The following is a 20,806-nucleotide window of genomic DNA, read 5'->3' on the forward strand; positions in this document are numbered from 1 at the left end:
TATTCCCACGAATCACACTGGAAGAAACGACAAAGCTCACCTTTCTCGCTACGATTTCACTCCATATATTTCAAAGCTCCGCTGTATTTGTTACGTGCACAAAATCCAGGCACGGGGGACAAGAAATCACTTAGACTTTTTTCTAATGTTCTGGAAAATCCTTCCTGCTACTGTCACAGTTATCATCGTAAAAGCCGTTTTCATACTGTACGCATCCATCTGAGATGGAAGACGTCAGCGAATACAACTTTGAAAACACATGCCTCACCTCAGTATGATTTGCGCAGGAACCAGATATATTCAGCCTTGATAGGACCGCTAATTTACCGTCCCTTCTTATGTGGATTAACAATGTGATTTTGAACGGAAACTGAATTTGAAACCTTCCGTATATCATTCCTTCTGATTTCCAACTTCCAATATTGAAGAAATATTTGATAAGTGGACGACTTTGAAAATTGCTCCACTAAATAACCCTAGGGAAACGATAATCTACTCTTTATTAACAATCAGTTCAAAAAATCAACAATTTTCCCATTGTTTTTAACAAGGATACGTACAAAAAGTTGCCTTTCAAAAAGGTTGTGCATATGATCGTTCACACGTTTTCCAATTTCGGCTATACGACGACCGCCCTGGAATAGGGGATTATTGAGAGAAAATCCACGGAATTCAAATTTCAAATGACGAAAACCAACCTTCCCTACGATCAGTCGTCCAATACGTTCCTTATCGCAATTTATTTCTACAACGATTTGGAGCACCTAAAACATCCTAATTTACAGAATAAGAGTATAAAAAATATACAGCTGATCAATACCTCGCCTTCCACTTTCCATTCCGTTATTCTTGGCTTGAGCTTGTATGCAACATTCGCTGGAGTAGTATCCAGAAGTGCGGCGCGAACTGAGTCAATACAAATCGCCTGAGGAGTCTAAAAATCAGCAGATAGGTTGTTTACTTCCATTTCATAATATTATGAAAAGTCTATAAGAGTCAATAAAAAGCAGCAAAGTATTACAAAACTAAAGAATTTCAGTTGAATTGTAACTCTTCCATCAACGCCTCATCGGCAAATGTAGGTGTGCTTTTTCCATACTGCATACACGATTGCGTGTGCTCAGTTCAATGGCGACATTTTAGGAATGCCAAAGGTTCAGGACGATCAGGAATAAGAATTTCTTGTTTTAAAATAAGGAAACTTTTTGTGTTCTTATTCCAGGCGAAAGCAGAAATGAAGCGCGAAAGATTTCTCTTCATAGCCAAAACTCTTCCTCCAAGGACTACTCTTACCATATTGTAACCACAGGAAATCGTGTGTATTGAAGTTTATTTTCAAGTAAATCTACACACTAACCATTACTTTAAATACGAGAAATTATTATTTGAGTGAAATAGACAATTCAAAAGCTACCATAGGCTTTTCCAAGTGAAGCTGGTGAAATTGATGAGTTAGTTACACGACATAGAAAACACTAATGCTCCACAACAACAATGGAGGATAAAGTCCGAACGATTATGAATTCCCGAATTCCTACGAAAATGCTGCTGTTTTCAAAAAAGAGAAAAAAGGACGGCATAAAAATGAAAATTGAAAATGTTGAAATTGAAATTTGCAATGAATTAAGTTGCATTAAATTTGCAGTAAACAAAGCATCGAGAAAACTCTACCTTCGTGGTGACAGCCATTTCATCCAGTCTCCACTTTCTTTCCTGTGATAATTTTTTCAAATGATCTCTCAATGGTTCGATTCCTTCACCAGTCAAAGATGATACTACAATAGAAAAAATATTGACAAGCAAAATTGACAAACACCAATAAATTTCAAGCACATACCAAAGAAAACAGCATCGAAACCACTCCATCCTCGAATATTCGCAAATAAATGCTTAGTTTCTGCGAAACCGACTTTATGTGTTGGAGTAGCAATTATTTTTCTAAAGATCGCCATTAAAATTTGAAATTCAAAATTTGAAACTGAATACTAGAAGACATGCCTGTATCGTTCTTGCCAAGCTTCGTCTTGATCTGTCACAGAATCGTCATGTAGACGTAAGTCGCTCGATGAAACTCCAAGTCGGCCGATCTGCGGAAAGAAGGTTCTAAATAATGCTCAAGTGGAGAATTTCAGTTTTCCTAATGATTATAAACAAAAAGGGTATACGAAGATTTCTTCTTGTGATGGTCGAATGAAGTGAAGAATTTTCCGGCAACAATAATAATTAAATTTAGCACCCTTGAAAAATAGAAAACTGTACGCTACACTTGGTTTCGAAAGAAGAGTTTTAAATTTTTGGGAGTAGACGCAAAGGTACGGTGAAAATCTTGGAAGCTTAATTAAGAGTGGCTCGATGACCTTTGACTTAATTACGACAGCAGCTCATTACTGAAATTACGACTTTATGACCGCAAGTTAACTTGGACTACTGGAAAAATCTACATACAAAAAATTAGGTTACATACGTACGTAGAAGTTGAATCGTTAAAACAAAAGAATTAGAAAACGGATGACTACAAATATAAAATAAAAATGTACCGCTTTTTTGTCGATTTTAATAGGTGCTCCAGCAACACGACCATTTGTAAGTATTCGAGTAAGCTCAAGCAGATCGCTACGTTGTGAGATTAGATCTACTTTGTTGATCACAAGTGAAGCAGGTAAATGAGAATGGCGATGAAGCAGATGCATAACGCGATGATGGATGTAGTCGCCTGTTGCAGTTGCATCCTGAAATACGTGAAGAATACCACTAAGATGGGGACGCACTCAGACCACAGAAGAATATTTAAAAACAAGTATCAAAACCTTGCAGAAAAACTAGAACAAAAACTAGAAAGAAAGACTATCTGCACTCAAAACATTGTAAAAATAGTGTTTCCGGAAGTTTCCGAAAAAAAAACACACATTTCGACTGGCAGTATGTTAATCCTTAAACCCAACACCATGGCAAAAGTACTCACCTGTACGACAAGAACGTGCTCTGCGCGTTTTAATGCTTCTTCAGGCCCGGTCAAGATAATATCATCCTTACTACGTCCCATGGTTTCCTTGGCATGGCGTAAACCTATTGTACCAGGGCTATCACACACTACTAATTGCACATTATCCTCCGTCAAAACTGCTTCAATATTCTGAAAATAAACCGAATTAGAAAAAGACTACTTGCATTCAAAATACAGCTAAGATATTGGAAATATCTAAAGGCATGAATGTATCGAATAACTACAATTTACTTTCGAACTAACTTGTGAGGGGAATTTAGACCAAAGGAAAAGGTTTAAGGCAGTTTCCACTTAGTGCACGCTTCATAGGTGCCGTAATGAGCACCAGATAACACTCCTCTTCACTTGCTGGGACCAAAAATAGAAAAAAAAATATAGAAAAGAAAAGAATAGAAGGATAGAAAATATTTCTACAGTATTTGAAAATACCAAACCAATTTACAATCGGAATTCCGTATCGTTTCATAAATGTTTGACTCAACTTCAATTTCCAAATCGTACGCTTTTATTTTTAATACTATAGAGCGAAAAGGAAACGTTTTAAACTGAGTAGAACCAATAACATGGTTTATCCGTAAAACCAATGGGGTAAAAAAATAAAGAACATTATAACATAAAGAATGCAACGAATGGACGAGAAGCATATTTGTGTAGTCTAGCACTTACTTGCGTAGTTGTATCCATTCTCTTGCTAACGGAAGAGACAGCGGCTCGAACAAGTTGATTCGTAAGTAGTGATTTCCCAACATTTGGAGCTCCGATTACTGCGACTTCTAGAGCGCGCTGAACAAAAAAAAAGCACTAATTGTGAAAAAAAACTAGGTGAAATACAAATTCGACTTCAAATTTCTTACAGCTAGCGGGGAATGAATTCGTTTTGCGGAAGCGTTGAGCGAAGTGCTCACATGGCCGAGCGCTTGGGAGAAACGTCGAACTAGCCTGAGGTACATTCAAGAACCTAGAAATAGTAAACCTTATGAGGAAAAATCAACGAAATGGAAGAGAGTACTATTACAAGGTATGACATACCTTCAGCTGACATTTGAAATTGTAAATCCAGTTCTCCTACGAAAGGAGCAGTTAATGAACGTCTTGCAGCGTCACAGCTAAGGAGTAAGTTTTCAGGCGCGGGTAGAAACTACAAAGACAAAACACGGAGTCGGAAGGAGGAAATGTAGTAAAATAACTCGTCCAGACAAATGACAAAAAGCGAAGAAAAACACCCAAACAATGACTTGACTGCATAGAACTGTTTGTGAGAATACATGGAAGAAGAAAGTTGAGAAAAGATGATACAGGAAACAAAGTTAGTTAGAAGTATATTCGTTGAACAACCATGAAAATGTCAAGGTGATGAGTCTCCCACAGAATTAGGATAACTTTTCAAACCAGCGATACGTGTCGTATAATTTGATGTTTCGTCCGCATTCCTACGGAAATCCGCCCTCTTGCGAGCAATACGAGCATAGGTTGCACTTGGAAGAACTGGACCCTCCTCAGGTGAAGAGGTCTAGCTCATGGAGACCAGCTCAAGTGATGAAAATCCCTTTCGCCAACCGTCCAAATTGAAGGAGATCGGAACACCGGCTCCGACCATCGCAGCTATGAATACGAGAGTGATGGCGGTGTGACCTCTTCGATTTCTATCAGAGCAGGTAAGGCGGTGACGCGATTGATGTGTTCAAAGTTCAGTTAGAGAGATTAATTGGGACCATGAAAAAAATAAAATTCAACCATGAACACAAAAGTAGAAATGGATGTGAGTTTTCTCGGATAACGACAATTGCAGTAGGAAACAGCGTGCAAGTTGTCCATGACTGTGTAGCTGAAATATTTGGGAGGCTGCACTGAGTTCTGTAAAGAGTTCAAAGATTCTTTGTGCCTGGGACTACCGTATTATGATGAAGCACAAGACTCGTAAAATGAATGGGTTTCATACAGAACAAATTTGTGTATGAAAAATGGGAAGAAACTACGAAAAAAGCACTCATAGATCTTATTTTAAATATCTACCGAGTTTTGGGGCTCGAGGAACTCGAAGGAAAGTATCTACTTAGTGGAAACTAAAATATTTGATAGAATAGAGGTGATCACAACTCGAAAATCAATAGTTAATTTTTAAAAAAACCTATTTCAATAGAGATAGCAAGACAAAATAGACAAAAACGGAAATAGACACAAGTCCCGCGTTGATCAAATACTTCGCTTACCGTTTTAGTACCTGCGGTTTGTAGAAATTCAGAAAAAAAAAACCAAAACTAAAAGCACCAACGTCTCAGTAACTGCTCCATTCACAAAATTTAATAAACGACATGTTAATGAATTTAGAAGCCACTTAAGTAAAAGTGCTGTAAAGACATTGCCTCGGACAGAATTCCTCATAATTCCTCATAGTTATTTTCCTCATAATTATTATAGTTCCTCATAATTATTCTCTCTAGGAACATACTCTTCACATAACTTTCCAGTCCACATAGTTGTTGAAATAACTGTAGGGATCATTATAGGGAGTACCATATTATTCTACTGTTGAAAATAAGATACTAAAAGATAATGGAAAATAGTGGATCAAAATATTACGTAACATTAAAGAAAATCAAAGAATTCTAAGAAACTTTGAATGTAAAATCTAATTCTAAAACCTAAGCAATGGAAACGAAATTCTACAGAAGATAATCAGCAAGATGCAAAAACAAACAGAAAAACTATCGTCCCGATGAAATCATATATGTTTTCGTTAATAAAAGCGGAAAAGTTATAAATATAATGTGGAGAGCAGGAAAAGGTGATGAAATTTGTCAAAAAGGCCAAGTAATTGCTACATTTTCGGCCAAAGATATGTCAGTGCAAGAGAAAAATCAGCTTAGAATGAACTATTAAAGTGGGACAATGGAGGACAGTTTCAACACAGTTCAGAATGTGAAGACGAAACTGATATATAGAAAAAATTTTGGAACGCTTCACGAATTTGCGTGTCATCCTTGCGCAGGGGCCATGCTAATCTTCTCTGTATTGTTCCAATTTTAGTATATGTTCAGGAATGAACGATCATTGCTCTCCACAGCACGTATATACAGCAGTGATGGACGTTGCATCGTACATAATCCAGCCCCACCTACGCGTCTCAGCACGTGAAAAATCGCCTCATCATAGTCGTCGAAAATTTGCGAGAATATTCGCAAGAATTCCCGAGTTTATTTGAAACGATGTGTAGATTTCGTAGTACTCGAGAGAATAGTGTTTTTTTTTTCCTAAATTACAATAAAACAGTGAAGAAACGGTCAAAGCGAAAACACGGAAGAAGCGAATTTTTAGTTTCTGTTTCATGACATCATTTTCGTAAATTTCGAAAATAACCTTAAAAAAATAAAGCGGAATAACAAACCCTGGATACAACCAATAAGAAACAGTATCGATTGGTTCGCATTATCATAGTCGCGCGGACGCAGCGCCACTCGCAAAAATTTGGCTGTAGCCCCGGACCAACTCGAGTCACAGACGAACCTCGGCACTTCGCAACGAGTTTTAGCACTAGGCTAGCTGAACTGACAGGTCGGGGACGGTCGTTAGGTGCTCGCAGCCGATTACCTGCAGCCGAATAAGTTCCTGCAGAAGAGACTGTCGGTAGGCCAGAGCAGCCATATCTTAGACTAGTTGTGATCACTAAGCCACACCCATCCATCACCACGTCACTGAGGTCATGTGCCGTGTTTGTATTGCAATTAAGTGATAGAGTTGACTTCTAAGAAGGTTCAAAGAACAAAAAGGTACCAAAGCAGCAAGTGGAAAAAGACGTAGAAAATGAAAATGCTAAAAATGAAGAAAGAACGTAGAAGATTTGTACAAGAGAAGAACATCAGAAAACATAAATGAAGCTGAAGATTGAAAACGTTCTAAAATAAAAGGTAAAAGGTATGTATATTTACATTTATACAGACTATTTACAATCCATGTGAGATACTGCAGCAATTTGTAAAAGTTTCGATTTGTTTGTTCTACATAAATAAAACACTATTATTTTCTATTTCTGGGATTTCGTATGCAATCGTTCGATGTATCTCCATACGTAAGCGATCGATACTCCGTACAGAAACAATATCAAAAATAACGTGCTCCTGCGAGGCATGTTTCGCACCCCATTAGATTATGAGGGCCGAAGATGGACGATGTGATGGGCGGGGCGTAAGGCGAACGCAGTGCAATGGTCTGCTGACGCTATTAACTGCTGCGCAGAGCAATTAACGATGGCCGCTTCCCCTAAGGATAGGTTGTCGCGGAGGTTGCGGGTACCTAACGACCCTGACGCACCCCTGACAGGCCCCCTGTTACCGTAAGCAAGTTCTCCACATAGAGGGATTTCCCGCGTGATATCACGTGAGTTTAGCGCTCGTGAGGGCCCAATTCAAATTCAAACCAACGAAATCGATAGGTTAAGCGTGATAAAGCGACTATAACTATAAACCAACAGTAACAGCATGCAACAAATAGAACTAACATTCTATACATATATACCACCACAGGGTACTGAGATGTTCACAATAAGCCAGAAACTTTTGTAGCGAAAAGAAAGACCAAGAAAGGTTTTTAGAATGGTTCACAACTTCTGATATATTCAGTCCTTTTCACTCTGCGGTCAGCTAATATACTATTCAAGGGCTATTTATTTTCATGTTATCACGTTACGTATTTATTAATTGCTTATCTATCCAGAACCTTGTTGTCCTCAATAAGAAACATATCTAGGGTCAAAAGAAGAAATCTGACAGAAAACCGAAGAAAACGGGCGAGTTCTAGTACATATTTTTGTCAAAATCGGTTATCACGGTGAGTTGCTGTCATACGAAGGATATAGCGGACGGAAACGAGAGAGGATGGAAGAAAAAGAGAGAGAAAAAAAAAATGAGAAGAATGATTTCTTAGAGAACATAGTTTGCAAAAGAAAAAAAGTATTGTTGTCCAGCGCACCGCCAAAGTCCAACACGAATAGGTCAGATAACTAGAGGGAGCGTGATATCTTTGGTAACAACACGCCAAAGAACGCCTGGTTATGCTGAACCGCTGGACATTGTCGACCTGAGGTACACTCGGGTCAAGACGACATGAAGCACGGACATTTGCGCAAGCGGCTGCGCTCAAAGCGGAGCGTAGCGGTTGGGATCGTGTGAGGATCCACGCTACCGCCACACACCTCTGCAGTTCGCCATGGTCCCACCTCGATTCCAACCGCTGTCTCCACCGCACCGCTTCCGAGCGCGGCGTTTGCGCAACTGTCCGTGCTTCATGTCGTTTTGACCCAACTATAATCGCGTCATTCGATCCCAACAGGTAATTCACGCGGGACGCCAAGTCTCTCAGGATATGGAGTAGTGACGAATCCTGTCCGAGCTTTTGCTGTAGGTCGAAAAGGTCGAACAGAGCTGTGTTTAAGGAAAACAGGCCTCGGCGAAGATCCTGGCAACCACATCAGGCGACGGTACCATCCGATGCCGACTATGTGAGTAAGCGAATCACCTATTCGTGAAATTTTAAAGGGGAGGTGACCCTTCCTACAAAAGTGGTCCCGTAGCATTTATTAGGTGTAAAAAATGACATGAACACATTCAATGGACTGTCGTAAGCTCTAGAACAGGTATACGACAAATGACTGCTATTATAAAAGAGGTAGTGACTACGGGCTCTTAATGCTCCTAATGCCAGGCCAAGAAGAATATGTTTGGAGGTGATGACGTCATCGCTGTTGAAAAGTTCTTTAATGAAGAACTAGCTGAGAATTTCACCGCGTCCTAGCGATGGAGACATACTGAACGTTGACTGATCGATGTTCATCAACGATGATCAAACATTGATCAACACAACGATTGCTCAACTTTCGGATTTCTAATCACTTCGCGAGGATTTTATTTGTATGGCATAAGAACTCTATCGGGTCCAGATTTTCAGTCAGTTACTTCTGAGTATGGAATCATGGGATAAGTTCAAATTCCGTTCCAGAAAACACCAGAAAGCTGGATTTCGTAGGGTGATAGAGTGCATTCTAACACTGAGAGGAGATCACAGTTCAAAATTTAAAACAAACGAAACGAAACCCGTTTTTACTTTTTCTTAAAACAGAAGTTAGCCTACGTCGTCAATTTTTTTAGAGAGAAGAATATTTCAAACCTGAAAAACTAGCTGTTTCCCTTGCGCACGCGTCGAAATCGACTTTCCTCCAGTTTTGGGACTGTACATACAATTTCCCGTAATTTTTTTTAAGACAGAGCAAAGGTTGATTGATTGATTCTTATCTCAGGAAAAGTTCTCGACATGGTCAAACCCTTGAGAATCAATGACACTTTTAATTAATCCTCACACCACATCTAACTAAAATAGAAAGTTCAAGGACAGGAGGGAAACGGAAAACTTTGAAGCTCACCTTGGCAGTCGCGATCATGGCGGGTCACCTTGTGCTAGGGTTACGACGATATCAATAAGTGAAGAGATATGCACCTCAAACTTGCAGTTGTAGGTCAAACCTCGTCAAGAGCTCTCGATGCGACACAAAATCGTCGGTCGCAGCATTTCGCACTTCCCTACTATTCCTAATCTCATTCTTGGTTGTAACTCAATGAGTTCAATGGTAAATTATCAGGTTTGTAGCCGACGGGACATTTCAGAGCACTGGATGAGATCTTCACGATCGTCTTGAACTTTTTTTTTTGCTTAATTGATTTCTTGAACTAAATTTAATCTTTTAGATTAAATCTAATTTTTTCTTCGTTTTTGGTTTTTGGTTTTTTTTTTGTTTTCCCAGTTTTTCATGTGAGGAAATCTGGAATGACAGTGTATCACACCACAATTGCCACCAATTTCTCCTGGACAAGTGAACGTTTTAAAGAAAGTCATCCTATCAAGTGTTGCTTGATTATTCATAGTGGAATATGTCTACAGAGATTGTTTATGTTGATTATTTACTCAACAATCAAAATAATTTTGAATTTCGATTCGAGTAGGACAAATGATGAAAGATCGAGCAATTTATTCGTAGCACAAAAGCGCGAGAGAAAGCCCCTATCCTCACGAGGAGGCAAGTCTACTCAATTGTATTGGGAACCGTATTGAAAAGCCACATAATTTTGTTTTGAGAAGAAATATTGGGACCAATGTCGGATTTCAGAAAATCTAAAATAAAATACTTCTCTAGCTTAGAACATCAGTCCTGCAATGGAATCAAAATCCACAGATGCTGTCAGGAATGCGAAAGATGTTCAGAATAAGGAATTGCTTTCAATAAAACTTCTGCATCCAGTGTTTCATCCGTCATTGCCTACATTCGTTAACATATATAATAAGAATACAGGAAAATCCTTGGGCTTTTTCCTATTCGGGCTAGCCGCACCATCCTTCTCTCGGACTTCCTTCCACCAGGATCAGAAGGTGAGGCTGATTTTTGAGATCTAGCGCAGAATTGTATAAAAAAGTGTGCTGTATATGAAAATGAGCCCAAGCATCTTTTCAAAAGTTCATGCTCGTCCTTCTCGCCTTTTCCTTTCCTCAAACGTAGGATTGCGACCATCGACGTCTGGTCGGGGAGCTCAATGAATCTAACAACACCTCTAACTTCTTTTCATGGATTCTCACAATGTAAAAGTCCTGATATGAACGAGTTGAACTGTTCGTCATTTTTTTCCACCATAGGATGCTGAAAATGAGTCATACTTTGAGTTATGAGGAGCCCACATTAAAGAACGAGTGCGTAGGCGGTGAAACTAGTTGAATTAGCGAAACCACCCCTGAAAATTGAGAATTTGACCTCATCGTTATCAATTTCGAATAATCCAGGTTTGGACTAAAATTTTCGTACATGGTCGAGTCAAAACGGCATGCAACCCAGTCCCAGTGCCTAGGCGGCTGCTCTCACAGTGGTGCCAAGGGAGGAGGGAATGCGGCTGGTACCCATTAGATGGGACCCTTTCTCGTCTCTGCAGACTGACGGCAGAAAACGATGGTCCCACCTCGATCAAAACCGATAGCTCTACTGCGTCACTTCGAGACCAGCCGTTTACAAAATTGAGCCAGGACTCAGCTCGTTTTCGCCTGACCATACTCACCCATTTCAGCCATTAACCTCCTATTCCAGAACTTTTTTGAACCTCTAGAACCTCCATTTTTTTTAGATATGATCACTATCTATTGTATAATACATATGTTGATCGCTGCGATGGTGAGCTCGATCCGTGAGTGCTATTTTATTATTTATTTACATGAAGAGCTTAAAGGGATACCACGAATCTGACATGGTGAGGGAATTCGCGGGAAAAGCTGGGGTTATAGATTCCGAGATCCAGGATGGTTCCGCTGATACATCCCTAATCGTCGTAAAAAAAAACGGCGTGGGAACCGCTTCAGTTCCTACGAGGTACGTTAGAACGGTACACGTTCCGGTCCCCTCAGCAGCCTTTCATGGATTTCACTTGGATAGACTGGTGAGGAGACATGATTGACCTTCGACCGCTCGCACTTGGAAGCGACGCGTGCGCAAGGATGGCGCGTTGAAAGAGATGGGCGGAACCATCCCAGATTCCGCAATCCACAGCTCCATCTCTAGCTTTTCCCGCAGATGCCTTCACGACATCAGATTCGTGATATGCTGCCTTCAAGACGACTTCCCACAGTAATTAGCAATTAATCACTAATTAATTAATTCTTTCTGGTGACTTTCAAGTAGATCTGATTCACCAACTTTCAACACGTCTCCTTCTCTCTTATAGTTCTCTAATTCATTTTTAATTTCACTTTATTTTCTTCTCTAACGCTCTCTATCACATCCATCTATCGTCGACGCGGAAATTTTCGATTAAAGGTATCACCCCACGAATCTGAGGTGGTACGGATTTCAGGTGGAGTATTCGTATACGGGATGGGAGACTACGGAGAGGGAGGTGATTCCGTCCATTTCTTCCTAATTGCCGTAAAAAACGGGCCGGAAGATGCGGCGCCGCACAAGGCTGGCGCGCTCCAGTCGAACTCCCTGGAAAATAGTGCGCCAGAACGCATGAAGCCGTATCTTCCGGGCCGTTTTTTACGGCAATTAGGAAGAAATGGACGGAATCACCCCCCCTCTCCGTAGTCTCCCATCCTGTATACGAATACTCCACCTGAAATCTGCACCACCTCAGATTCGTGGGGTGATGCCTTTAAGACGAGACGTGTCGAGTCGAGGATGGAAGCCGGTGCTCTGCGGCAGACGCACGCGGTTGAAAATATTCCGCGGCGACTATGTATTTGTTTCCTTAACCATTACTTAATTGAATGTCAGAGCTATTTGCTAACGAAATATTGACAAAAGAACTGAGATATGGATTACCAGAAGGACACGTGCAAGAAACTCTTTCCCGTTTGAGCTTTGTATACAAAACGAAGATGGTAAGAAGAGTAGTAGTAAATTTAGCAATTTTTTTTCCGACAAATAACTATAGTTTAGGCTGACGAAATCCTTCTGGTATATCCACGCTTTTCAAACATAATGAGGAAATTGGAGAAAATCTACTTGAATCGCTTCAACAATCTCGGAATCGATGAGCTGACATTCTTTCTTGAGGTAGTTCTCCTAGCTTTTCTTTCGTGAACGGAAGAAAACTTACGAAGTTTGAACCAAAATACTCTTCTAGATTATTGTTTAGTTGTTTATTAAACTGTTGAAAACTTCCTTCAAACTCATAGAAGGCAGCGGCAATCAAATCAACATTGTTCAGGTTTCGTCTAATATTAAATACAAATAAATATTAAAATAATTATACCCTTTCTCCTACAAATTCCGTAACTAAACTATAACTTAATGTGTCAAAGTATTGGATTTAATGAAGACATACCATAACTGCATTTCTGAGACGCTTGTAAATAAATAGAAGAAAATAAAAGGTGGTAGGTCAAAATCATACCCCAGTTATTATTAGTATTATAATTATTATACACATTACTCATTTGCAACGTTTGAGAATATAATTCTTAATTCGTGTGGACTAAAGAAAATCTCTTACGTGTCCTTCGTCACTCACCACAACATTCTACAGCTAATTTTATTCGCTCATTCAAAAAACTTGTTGAGGAACAAACAACAAAACAAAAAAACTACAATTTGTAAGAAAAAAAACTTGACTGTACAGAAATCCTTAACATTGTCCAAGTTCCATGCCAAGCAACAACTTTTGCAAAATAGAATTGAATAGCATGAAAGAGCATCAACGATATAAAACTCCTTTTTTTGTTCCATTTCGTACCTCATTTACTTTACAGACGAGAGTTTTTCTCATCGAAAAAAACCGTCTATAATCATGGAATTTCTTCTAATCTACTCCTACTTTTAAAAAACTGATTTTAATTTTCAGACCTACCCTGACTTTCTCTCATCGTACATTGTCACAGTAATACCAAAAACTGAAAAAGAGGGGAATGTTTGTCCTGAATGGCAGGTAGGTCACGTTGAATATTACTTAGAACAACAGTTATGTTCAGATGTAGTTAAGAATCGCCTATTTCAGGCTCTTGGAAAAGATGCTAAGGCGAATTTTATACAAAATTTTCCATACAGAGCAAAACGCATAATGCAACGTTGCGAATGACAAAATAATCAAATGCACCCGTATATTTAATAAATGATACCACGATGATTTTGTAAAATGCTACTTTCATTACATTTGATTTGCCGAAACGAACAACGTCGGTAAATAATCGAATCAATTCACATTTCTCAAAGATTCATCACAAAGTCTCCACTTTTCTGAATATTGAATATTTAGGAACATAACTGAAAAAGACTGTATGACCGTAGCTAAAACTGGAAGGTCAGCGACACGAAAATGATGGACTCATCTAACCTAAGATTTCTATTCAGAAATACAGGAAGAATCACTGCTGAACGTTATAGTAGAAGAAAAGTGGTTAGCCAAGAAGTCAGCAAAGATCATGTGACTTTAATGCTAGCACGAGTGAGGTTTCGCAATACGGAAACAAAGAATGTATTTGCAAATTGGCTGCAAACAGAGAACGAAAATAACTAATTTAATAGTAATAGTAATAGTAATAGTAATAGTAATAATAATAATAATAATAATAATAATAATAATAATAATAATAGTAAATAAGCGCATTCACCCCTTGAAGGACAAGGAATGAAGGATAAAGTGCACGGCGTCTATCAATACTTTTGCAATGCTCCCATAATGCCTAGACTTTGATTCACAAGCCCTTATGGTTTTGTGGAACTCAGTCGATATATCCAGCTTATAACAATGACAGGGTCAGCCGATGTACTAGGACAGTGCTTTTAGATCCTCTCAGACATGTCTGGAGGAATTCATTCCGAGGAATGAAGGACTTACGTCTAAGGGGCTTCGAAACATCGACCTTGAACCAACCACCTTTTGATCTCTTGAACAAAATAAACGAATTAGCTTTTAAAGAAAGAAATAGTCAAAGGACAAATGAGCAATCTTTTATGGCTTACTTTAGGATGAAGAGGCGTTGAACACCTCAGAAATCACCTATATAATATAGTCGGGTCAAAACGACATGAAGCACGAACAGTTGCGAAAGCGGCTGCGTTCGAAGCGGTGCGGCGGAGACAGCAATTGGAATCGAGGCGGGACCATGGCGAACTGTAGAGATGGGTCGCGGTAGCGAGGATCTTTACACGATCCCAACCGCTACGCTCTACCGTGGCGCTTCGAGCGCAGCCGCTTACGCAACTGTCCATGGTTCATTTCGTTTAGACCCAACTATAGTTTAAAATTCCAAGTAAATCTGATTACTTTCACTTGTAGAGGATGAAATAAATGTAGAGGATGAAATGGAAAAAAGTATACAGTCTCTACAACATCTGATAATCTACATATTAATTAATCTACAAGCCAACAACAACCATTTATTAAATTTCTGTATCGAAATTGATCATGCCTTAGCGGCAGGCTGAGCACCTTGTGGTGTTTCTGCCGTAACGCCTTCGCTGAAAATTAACTATGATTACAACTGCTATAACAACATGTGGATTTGTAGTTACTATTTGTGTCAATTTTTTGAAGTAAATCTTAGTTTCACCAACATGAATACAGATAATCATTAGGAATGGAGTCAGTCAACTGTGGAACTGAGAACTAACTCCTCGTATCACTAATTGTAATGCTACGAGTTTGAATTTATTACCAAATAGGACATAGGTGAAATAAATTCTTAGAAACGAAAAGAAGAACACAAGAAACATACACATTCTCCATAAACATGTTCTTACTGATAAATATTGGAATCCAGTCCATTTTTTCGTCCACCTGGAATTTGGAATAATCATTGTTTGACAGACAGCACATCTTTGATGTCCATATAGAGCCTGCTTAGCATTTTCAATGGATTTCTGGCCAGACTACAACCATTCCGTGGGCAACTGTAACGGAGTCTAAGAAGCGCATGGCCACGTATGCCGCTGAATCGACATCGTATTGAACGGAATTAATCTACGGGCACAATCATGTAACACTACATAAACAATCCCATGATTGTACAGGATTTTCTATCCTCTCAAAAAGGGACTAAAGAAAAAGATCAAAAATAATCGAAAAGCTGTTCACTGACTTCAGTGATAGCCAAGAGCGATATGTCAGACTTATAATCAGATCAAAATGACCCGAAGCCTGGTGAAACTGCGTAACCGAATGCGCAAAAAGTGAGGCGATGGGACCCGATGGGATTATTCGTCTCGCAGCCGCAATACGGTCCCATCTCACTAGCTCCAATCGGAAATCACCGCAACTGTTTACGCAATTCTATCAAGCCTCAAGTCGCCTCTACTGCGATGCTGCTCTCATATGTTATCACTTTTCCAAGTGGAATGAACGTTAAAATTCCACGAACTTGAAAAGGTTTGAGTTAAGATAATTACACATACCTTCCAATGGTTAACCTCAACTATGCGTCCAAGTATATCCAGGAGATAGTCAAAATCTACCATGTCTTCGAACACAAGAGAGTTAATGTAGTCAAAAATGAGACTCATTTCTCTTGGAATAGACAAATAGACATCATTAACTAACAATGGATAATATTAAATATCATATAATTGAAAACTGAATACAAGGGAGACACTCACTTTCAGGTTTCAGCTCACCCTCTGTGAATAAATCATCTCTGCTATGCATTAGATCATCCTAAACAAAAAAAAATCAAAATAAAACAATTGCCCCATTATACAGTACATTACATAGTACAAGTGTTAGAATCAGAACTTTTACCTTCATCCTCAGCGTTTCATCATTGTCCTTAACATCTCGCCAAGGAATACATTTCTCGTCGAAGATGTCTAACATCATATAACACCTTAATCAAAGCTGTCACTACCACAAAGTTTGAAAATCTTCAATTTCATATTGGACGTGCCAGGATTCCACATCATCCTTACGTCCTTGTTCCTTCATTTGATGACAGGCTCGTGACGCGTATCGTCTAGTCCCCATAAATGCTACCTTTTCACGTGGTTCTCTAAGATGGGTGGCGTTAATGGAACTGTGTAATAATCAAATATAGTACAGTAAAAAGGACCATGTAATTGCGTAAGCGGAAGCGAGCGGTAGAACTAGCAGCTGGGATCAAGGTGGGACCATTGCGAACTGCAAAGAAGAAGGGTGCTAGCAAGGGTTCTCCCACGAAACTAACCGCTACGCTCCACCGCAGCGCTTCGAGCGCTGCCGCTTACGTAACCGCGCCGTGCTTCTTGTTATTTGATCCTATTATAGGTTTTACGGCAGTAGGAAGCAACCGCAACGCGTCCATTGGAAATAGCACTTTCTAATTTCCCTAGTTGACCTTATGATCCTACTATATATCTTTCTCCAACATATCTGTTCCATTAATCACCACAGTAAGACTTCACGCCGACGATCGTGTGACGTCGCAACACAGCGACAAAGGAAACAAAAATTTCCAGTGAGGCTTCTCGAACGAGAGGGAAATTGGAAATAGCTGGAGCTGACAGGAAATAGCTGGAGCTGACAGGAGGTAACTGAGATAAAAAGAAGGGAAGTATAAAACATGCTACTTATCATATATGCAGTTACAGTGGTAAGGTTCACAGCTTTACAAGAATTCATTTAGAGGACACTCATAACGGGACAAATTTTTTGTAAGTAAATACCTTTTTTGCTTTAACGAATATATTTCCAAAGAGAAATTTGTGCTCGGACTCACGGAATAATTCCATCATCACCAGCAATGCGTTTAGCGATCCCAAAATCGAGCATAAAAATCGTTTCATGTGATGGTTTGTCGATTCCTATTGCAAAATTTGCAAGCTTCAAGTCCCTAAAACGAAAATCAAATACAATGAGAAAAACGTGAATATACAGGATTCCGAGGTGCGAATAAGTGTGTACCTGTGTAAGAATCCAATATCATGCAGATCCCGTACAGCGTTTAAGGTTTGGACGCAGATTTTGATGGCAGTTTGTTTACTGAAAGACCACAAATCAGGAAAGAGACGGTGGAATATAGCTAGAAAATGGAACCGAGTCAGAAAACAGTCAAACTGTCAAACGAGTCAAAAATGTAGTCGGAGGAGGGCACTCACTCTTATTTCTGGAAGCTCTATCTCACTTTCTTCTCTTAGTAGCTTTATCCTACATGTCATAGATCCTCTAAGACTAATGCTTAGGTTTCAGAGCGCCGATTGACTTAGCTACTTACTTCCAGAAATAAAGGCGTAATTGAGTGCCCCATCCCAACCAGACTTTATCGGATATTGCGCGGTCAATTTTGCAGTGATGCAGTCGATTTCGTGAAAAATAGGATATGAGAACGGTGCGGCACACGGACTGGTCCCAGAGCGAAGCGTTTCCGCGGTGTAGTTCGGTCGGTCAAAAGTTCGTGATCTCCGTGCTGCATCTTACTGTACTACTGATGGATTTATGCAGAAGCTACTCAGCGGCTTTTTATATGCTCGAAATCGTCAGCGAGTAGTTCAGAATTTATACGTGCCAGTGCATATATTCTATCATACGTCAGAATCTTCTATGAGCACTGCATTCCTCACAATTTCCACTTTTGTCTCTTTTCTGACCCGAGTTCGAATTCTAATAGAGAAGGCCGTGTTTACTCACTCGCATTACAAGTAAACAAAAGAAAAAGCAGTATCCTAACTAGTAAAACTAACGAAAACTGTGCTCCATTGAGAACTTCCCGCCGAATTTTATCCAAACTCATACCAACAATAGGCATCACGATGAATTTGAACTTTGGTGTCACACCACGATCGATCAGGCGTAGGAAATGCTTACGGTATGTGGCTGTTCCACAAGCGCCTAACACTGTGGCTTCCACCTAAACATTAGCTTTATGTGAATGAAGGGATGATATGGAGGTTAGAACAAGGCACCGTAACATCGCTGGATATTCGTACCATCCACAAACTATTAAGTCGCAGGGTAGATCATGAGTTTTACCGTGAGCTGCCAACAATCGAAAACCACCGCTGACTCCACAGACACTGGTAGGATCGATGCCCAAAAGGATTTTTTTTCTGTTGTTCTAACATCCCTTTCTCTTTTCCTTCTTTTTCTTCCTGTTTCTGGTCATTAACACTACTAAGTCCTCTCAATTTTTGACTTATTATTTTCGTCTCCGTCTAAGTGCACAAATTTATAGCAGGGAGAGACGACATGAAACACGGTGCGTAACCGTTTGTAGTTGAGGCGGTGCGGAATAAAGAACGGTTGAGATCGAGGTGGAACCATCGCGAATTGTAGCGAAATACGGTGCTGGGAAAGGTCCCACTTCTATCCTGACCGCCACGCTCTACCGCATCGCTTCGAGCGCAATCGCTTACGCAATTGCACCGTGCTTCATGTTGTTTTGACCCGACTATAATGTTATCAGTGATTCTGAGTGTCTATCGACCACTTGTTTACTCTTACCTCCAGTTTTCATTCACAAAGTCACAACAGACATTCACAAAGTCGTAACAGACATTCACAATAAGTCCTGGCAAACTATCGGTGGAACCACAGGATGAGAATTATCCTGCTAAGAACACTTCACCGTAGCATGTCATACCTTCAACCGATTCAATCTCGAATCAATCTCGACATCCTCAGTTTTGAGCGCATAAAACTGGCCAGTTTCACTTTGACGAACTTTGTAGACGTCGCCAAATCCGCCCGATCCAAGAAGATTTACGATTTTATACCTGTAAAAGCAGTGATGGACGCTATCGGAGCAAAATAAGATTCTCAGTTTTTGCGCAAGTTATAGAGAGTTCATTTCTGTAGAAAAAAAAACTAAAACTTTCCTAGACTCTCTTTTCGTGAATAAAAAATTACCTGTAATTCGGAGAACAAACATTTTCACCGGTTGGTATAAGTGGTCTCTTCTTTTTCTTTTTCTAAATCATTCATGGAAGTAGTCCCAAATTTTTGAACTCTCCACCATTAGAACGAAGGAAGCTAAGCGCAGAGAATTGTGAAAGGAAAGCAGTTAGCAAGACCAACTCTTTCCGTTCCCATATCCTTGTATGGTCGACGGCAAGTTGAAAATGAGAAATAGCCGAAAGCGAACCCATATAAATACTCATTCCTTATCACTTTCTGAATGATGATTATTACCAGCTCTCCACAATTCATTCTCCAGCCATTGGTCGAGAAAGGTGGTCGATGAATGAATGTCACTCTTGTTCATCCATACATATCTATAAAAGAAGGATAAAGTCACTGGCGTATCAATCCACTAGGGATGCGCAAACGCGTTTTTTTTTTGCAGTGCGACTCGTAATTGTTGAGGTTTTTAGGACAAGGTTGGCGCGCTCCAATCGAACCCCTTGTAGAATATAGTGCGCCAGAACGCCCGATGCCGTATCTTCCGTGCCGTTTCATACGGTAATTAGAAAGAAATGGACGGAATCACTTTCCTCTCCATAATATACTGCCGTATACGAATATTCCCCCTGAAATCCGTACCACCTCAGATTCGTGGAGTGATGCCTTTAAGTCGTTTTGACCCAGCTTCAGGATGTCGAAGTGGATGACACTTTGTGTAATCATAAGTTTAGGATTAAAAGTGGGCTTAAGCCCCGCAAAAAGCTTGAGATAAGTTTCGGTGGAGATCACGGAAATATCGAAGATCGCGGTCCAATCCTCTTTGCCTTCTACTGACTTACGGTTGACTTGTGTTGCTAGGGATCCACGTACACGTTGTGGTTCATACTGACAGCTAATTGCATGAGTAGCAATTGCCAAAACAGTCTGCATCCATCGTAACACGATTAGGGGAAACCTCATGGATATTCAACGCCCACAAATGGGAATCTGATTTTTGATAAAATCTGTGTGAGAGAGTTCAAGTGCTAAAACTTTTCACGTGCGAATTTATCACTTGACTTCGAAGTTGTTACGTTGTGTTAAGGGCCTTCGAAAACGCTCCAATACGATTTGACTCCGATTTGAGCGAGAACTAATATCGCAACCTTCTCACCTCCACACATTTTTGTTTGTTCAGTAAGAAAACATTTAGGCAAGTGAAATTCGTTTAGCTTTTTTTTTTTAAAGAATTCCTCTTAGCCATAAAAAAGACGGCTGTGTTCCATTTTACAACCACACCATGATGCATACCGTAACTTCTAACCTAGATTAGATATCTGCCAGATCACTATTACTAACATGTTATTAAGAGAATGTTTCTTAGACCGAGAAAAAAGAACCCTTTACTTTAGGAGATTTACACAACTTCTAAAAACATCGAACATAAATATACATTGAAACGACACCCGTTATTTGATAGTACAATCGCATACGC

At 39.8% G+C, this 20,806-nt stretch overlaps 3 protein-coding genes across 5 annotated transcripts; 1 reads left to right on the top strand and 2 right to left on the bottom strand.

Moving 5' to 3' along the window:
* Window positions 1-126: 126 nt before the first annotated feature.
* RB195_012384 (uncharacterized protein) lies at window positions 127-4,601 on the bottom strand (the record flags this gene model as incomplete). Of its 2 annotated transcripts, XM_064194205.1 has the most annotated exons (15): window positions 127-150; window positions 269-370; window positions 561-635; window positions 699-764; window positions 821-934; window positions 1,672-1,775; window positions 1,838-1,938; window positions 1,999-2,087; window positions 2,538-2,729; window positions 2,963-3,133; window positions 3,671-3,787; window positions 3,859-3,920; window positions 3,953-3,962; window positions 4,034-4,069; window positions 4,530-4,601. In XM_064194205.1, 15 exons carry the CDS (start codon window positions 4,599-4,601, stop codon window positions 127-129), a joined length of 1,335 nt encoding a protein of 444 aa, XP_064051787.1. The 2 variants fall into 2 exon arrangements, with proteins under 2 accessions (XP_064051787.1, XP_064051788.1); XM_064194204.1 differs by lacking the exons at window positions 127-150; window positions 269-370; window positions 4,034-4,069; window positions 4,530-4,601 and having other exon boundaries at window positions 510-635; window positions 3,859-3,954.
* A 2,549-nt stretch (window positions 4,602-7,150) lies between these two features.
* On the top strand, window positions 7,151-13,602 carry RB195_012385 (uncharacterized protein; the record flags this gene model as incomplete). Of its 2 annotated transcripts, XM_064194207.1 has the most annotated exons (8): window positions 7,151-7,208; window positions 8,360-8,498; window positions 10,341-10,417; window positions 11,158-11,217; window positions 12,300-12,406; window positions 12,465-12,581; window positions 13,369-13,452; window positions 13,522-13,602. In XM_064194207.1, the coding sequence occupies 8 exons, from the start codon at window positions 7,151-7,153 to the stop codon at window positions 13,600-13,602; spliced, it is 723 nt and encodes a 240-aa protein (XP_064051789.1). The 2 variants fall into 2 exon arrangements, with proteins under 2 accessions (XP_064051789.1, XP_064051790.1); XM_064194206.1 differs by lacking the exons at window positions 7,151-7,208; window positions 8,360-8,498; window positions 10,341-10,417 and having other exon boundaries at window positions 11,160-11,217.
* A 1,327-nt stretch (window positions 13,603-14,929) lies between these two features.
* RB195_012386 (uncharacterized protein) lies at window positions 14,930-19,638 on the bottom strand (the record flags this gene model as incomplete). Its single annotated transcript, XM_064194208.1, has 12 exons — window positions 14,930-14,984; window positions 15,242-15,303; window positions 15,918-16,057; window positions 16,119-16,176; window positions 16,261-16,345; window positions 16,406-16,507; window positions 17,213-17,326; window positions 17,398-17,475; window positions 18,174-18,340; window positions 19,073-19,205; window positions 19,339-19,400; window positions 19,507-19,638. The coding sequence occupies 12 exons, from the start codon at window positions 19,636-19,638 to the stop codon at window positions 14,930-14,932; spliced, it is 1,188 nt and encodes a 395-aa protein (XP_064051791.1).
* Between the last annotated feature and the right edge of the window lie 1,168 nt (window positions 19,639-20,806).

The sequence above is a fragment of the Necator americanus genome, chromosome III (genome assembly GCF_031761385.1).
Source record: "Necator americanus strain Aroian chromosome III, whole genome shotgun sequence".
Lineage (NCBI taxonomy): Eukaryota > Metazoa > Nematoda > Chromadorea > Rhabditida > Ancylostomatidae > Necator > Necator americanus.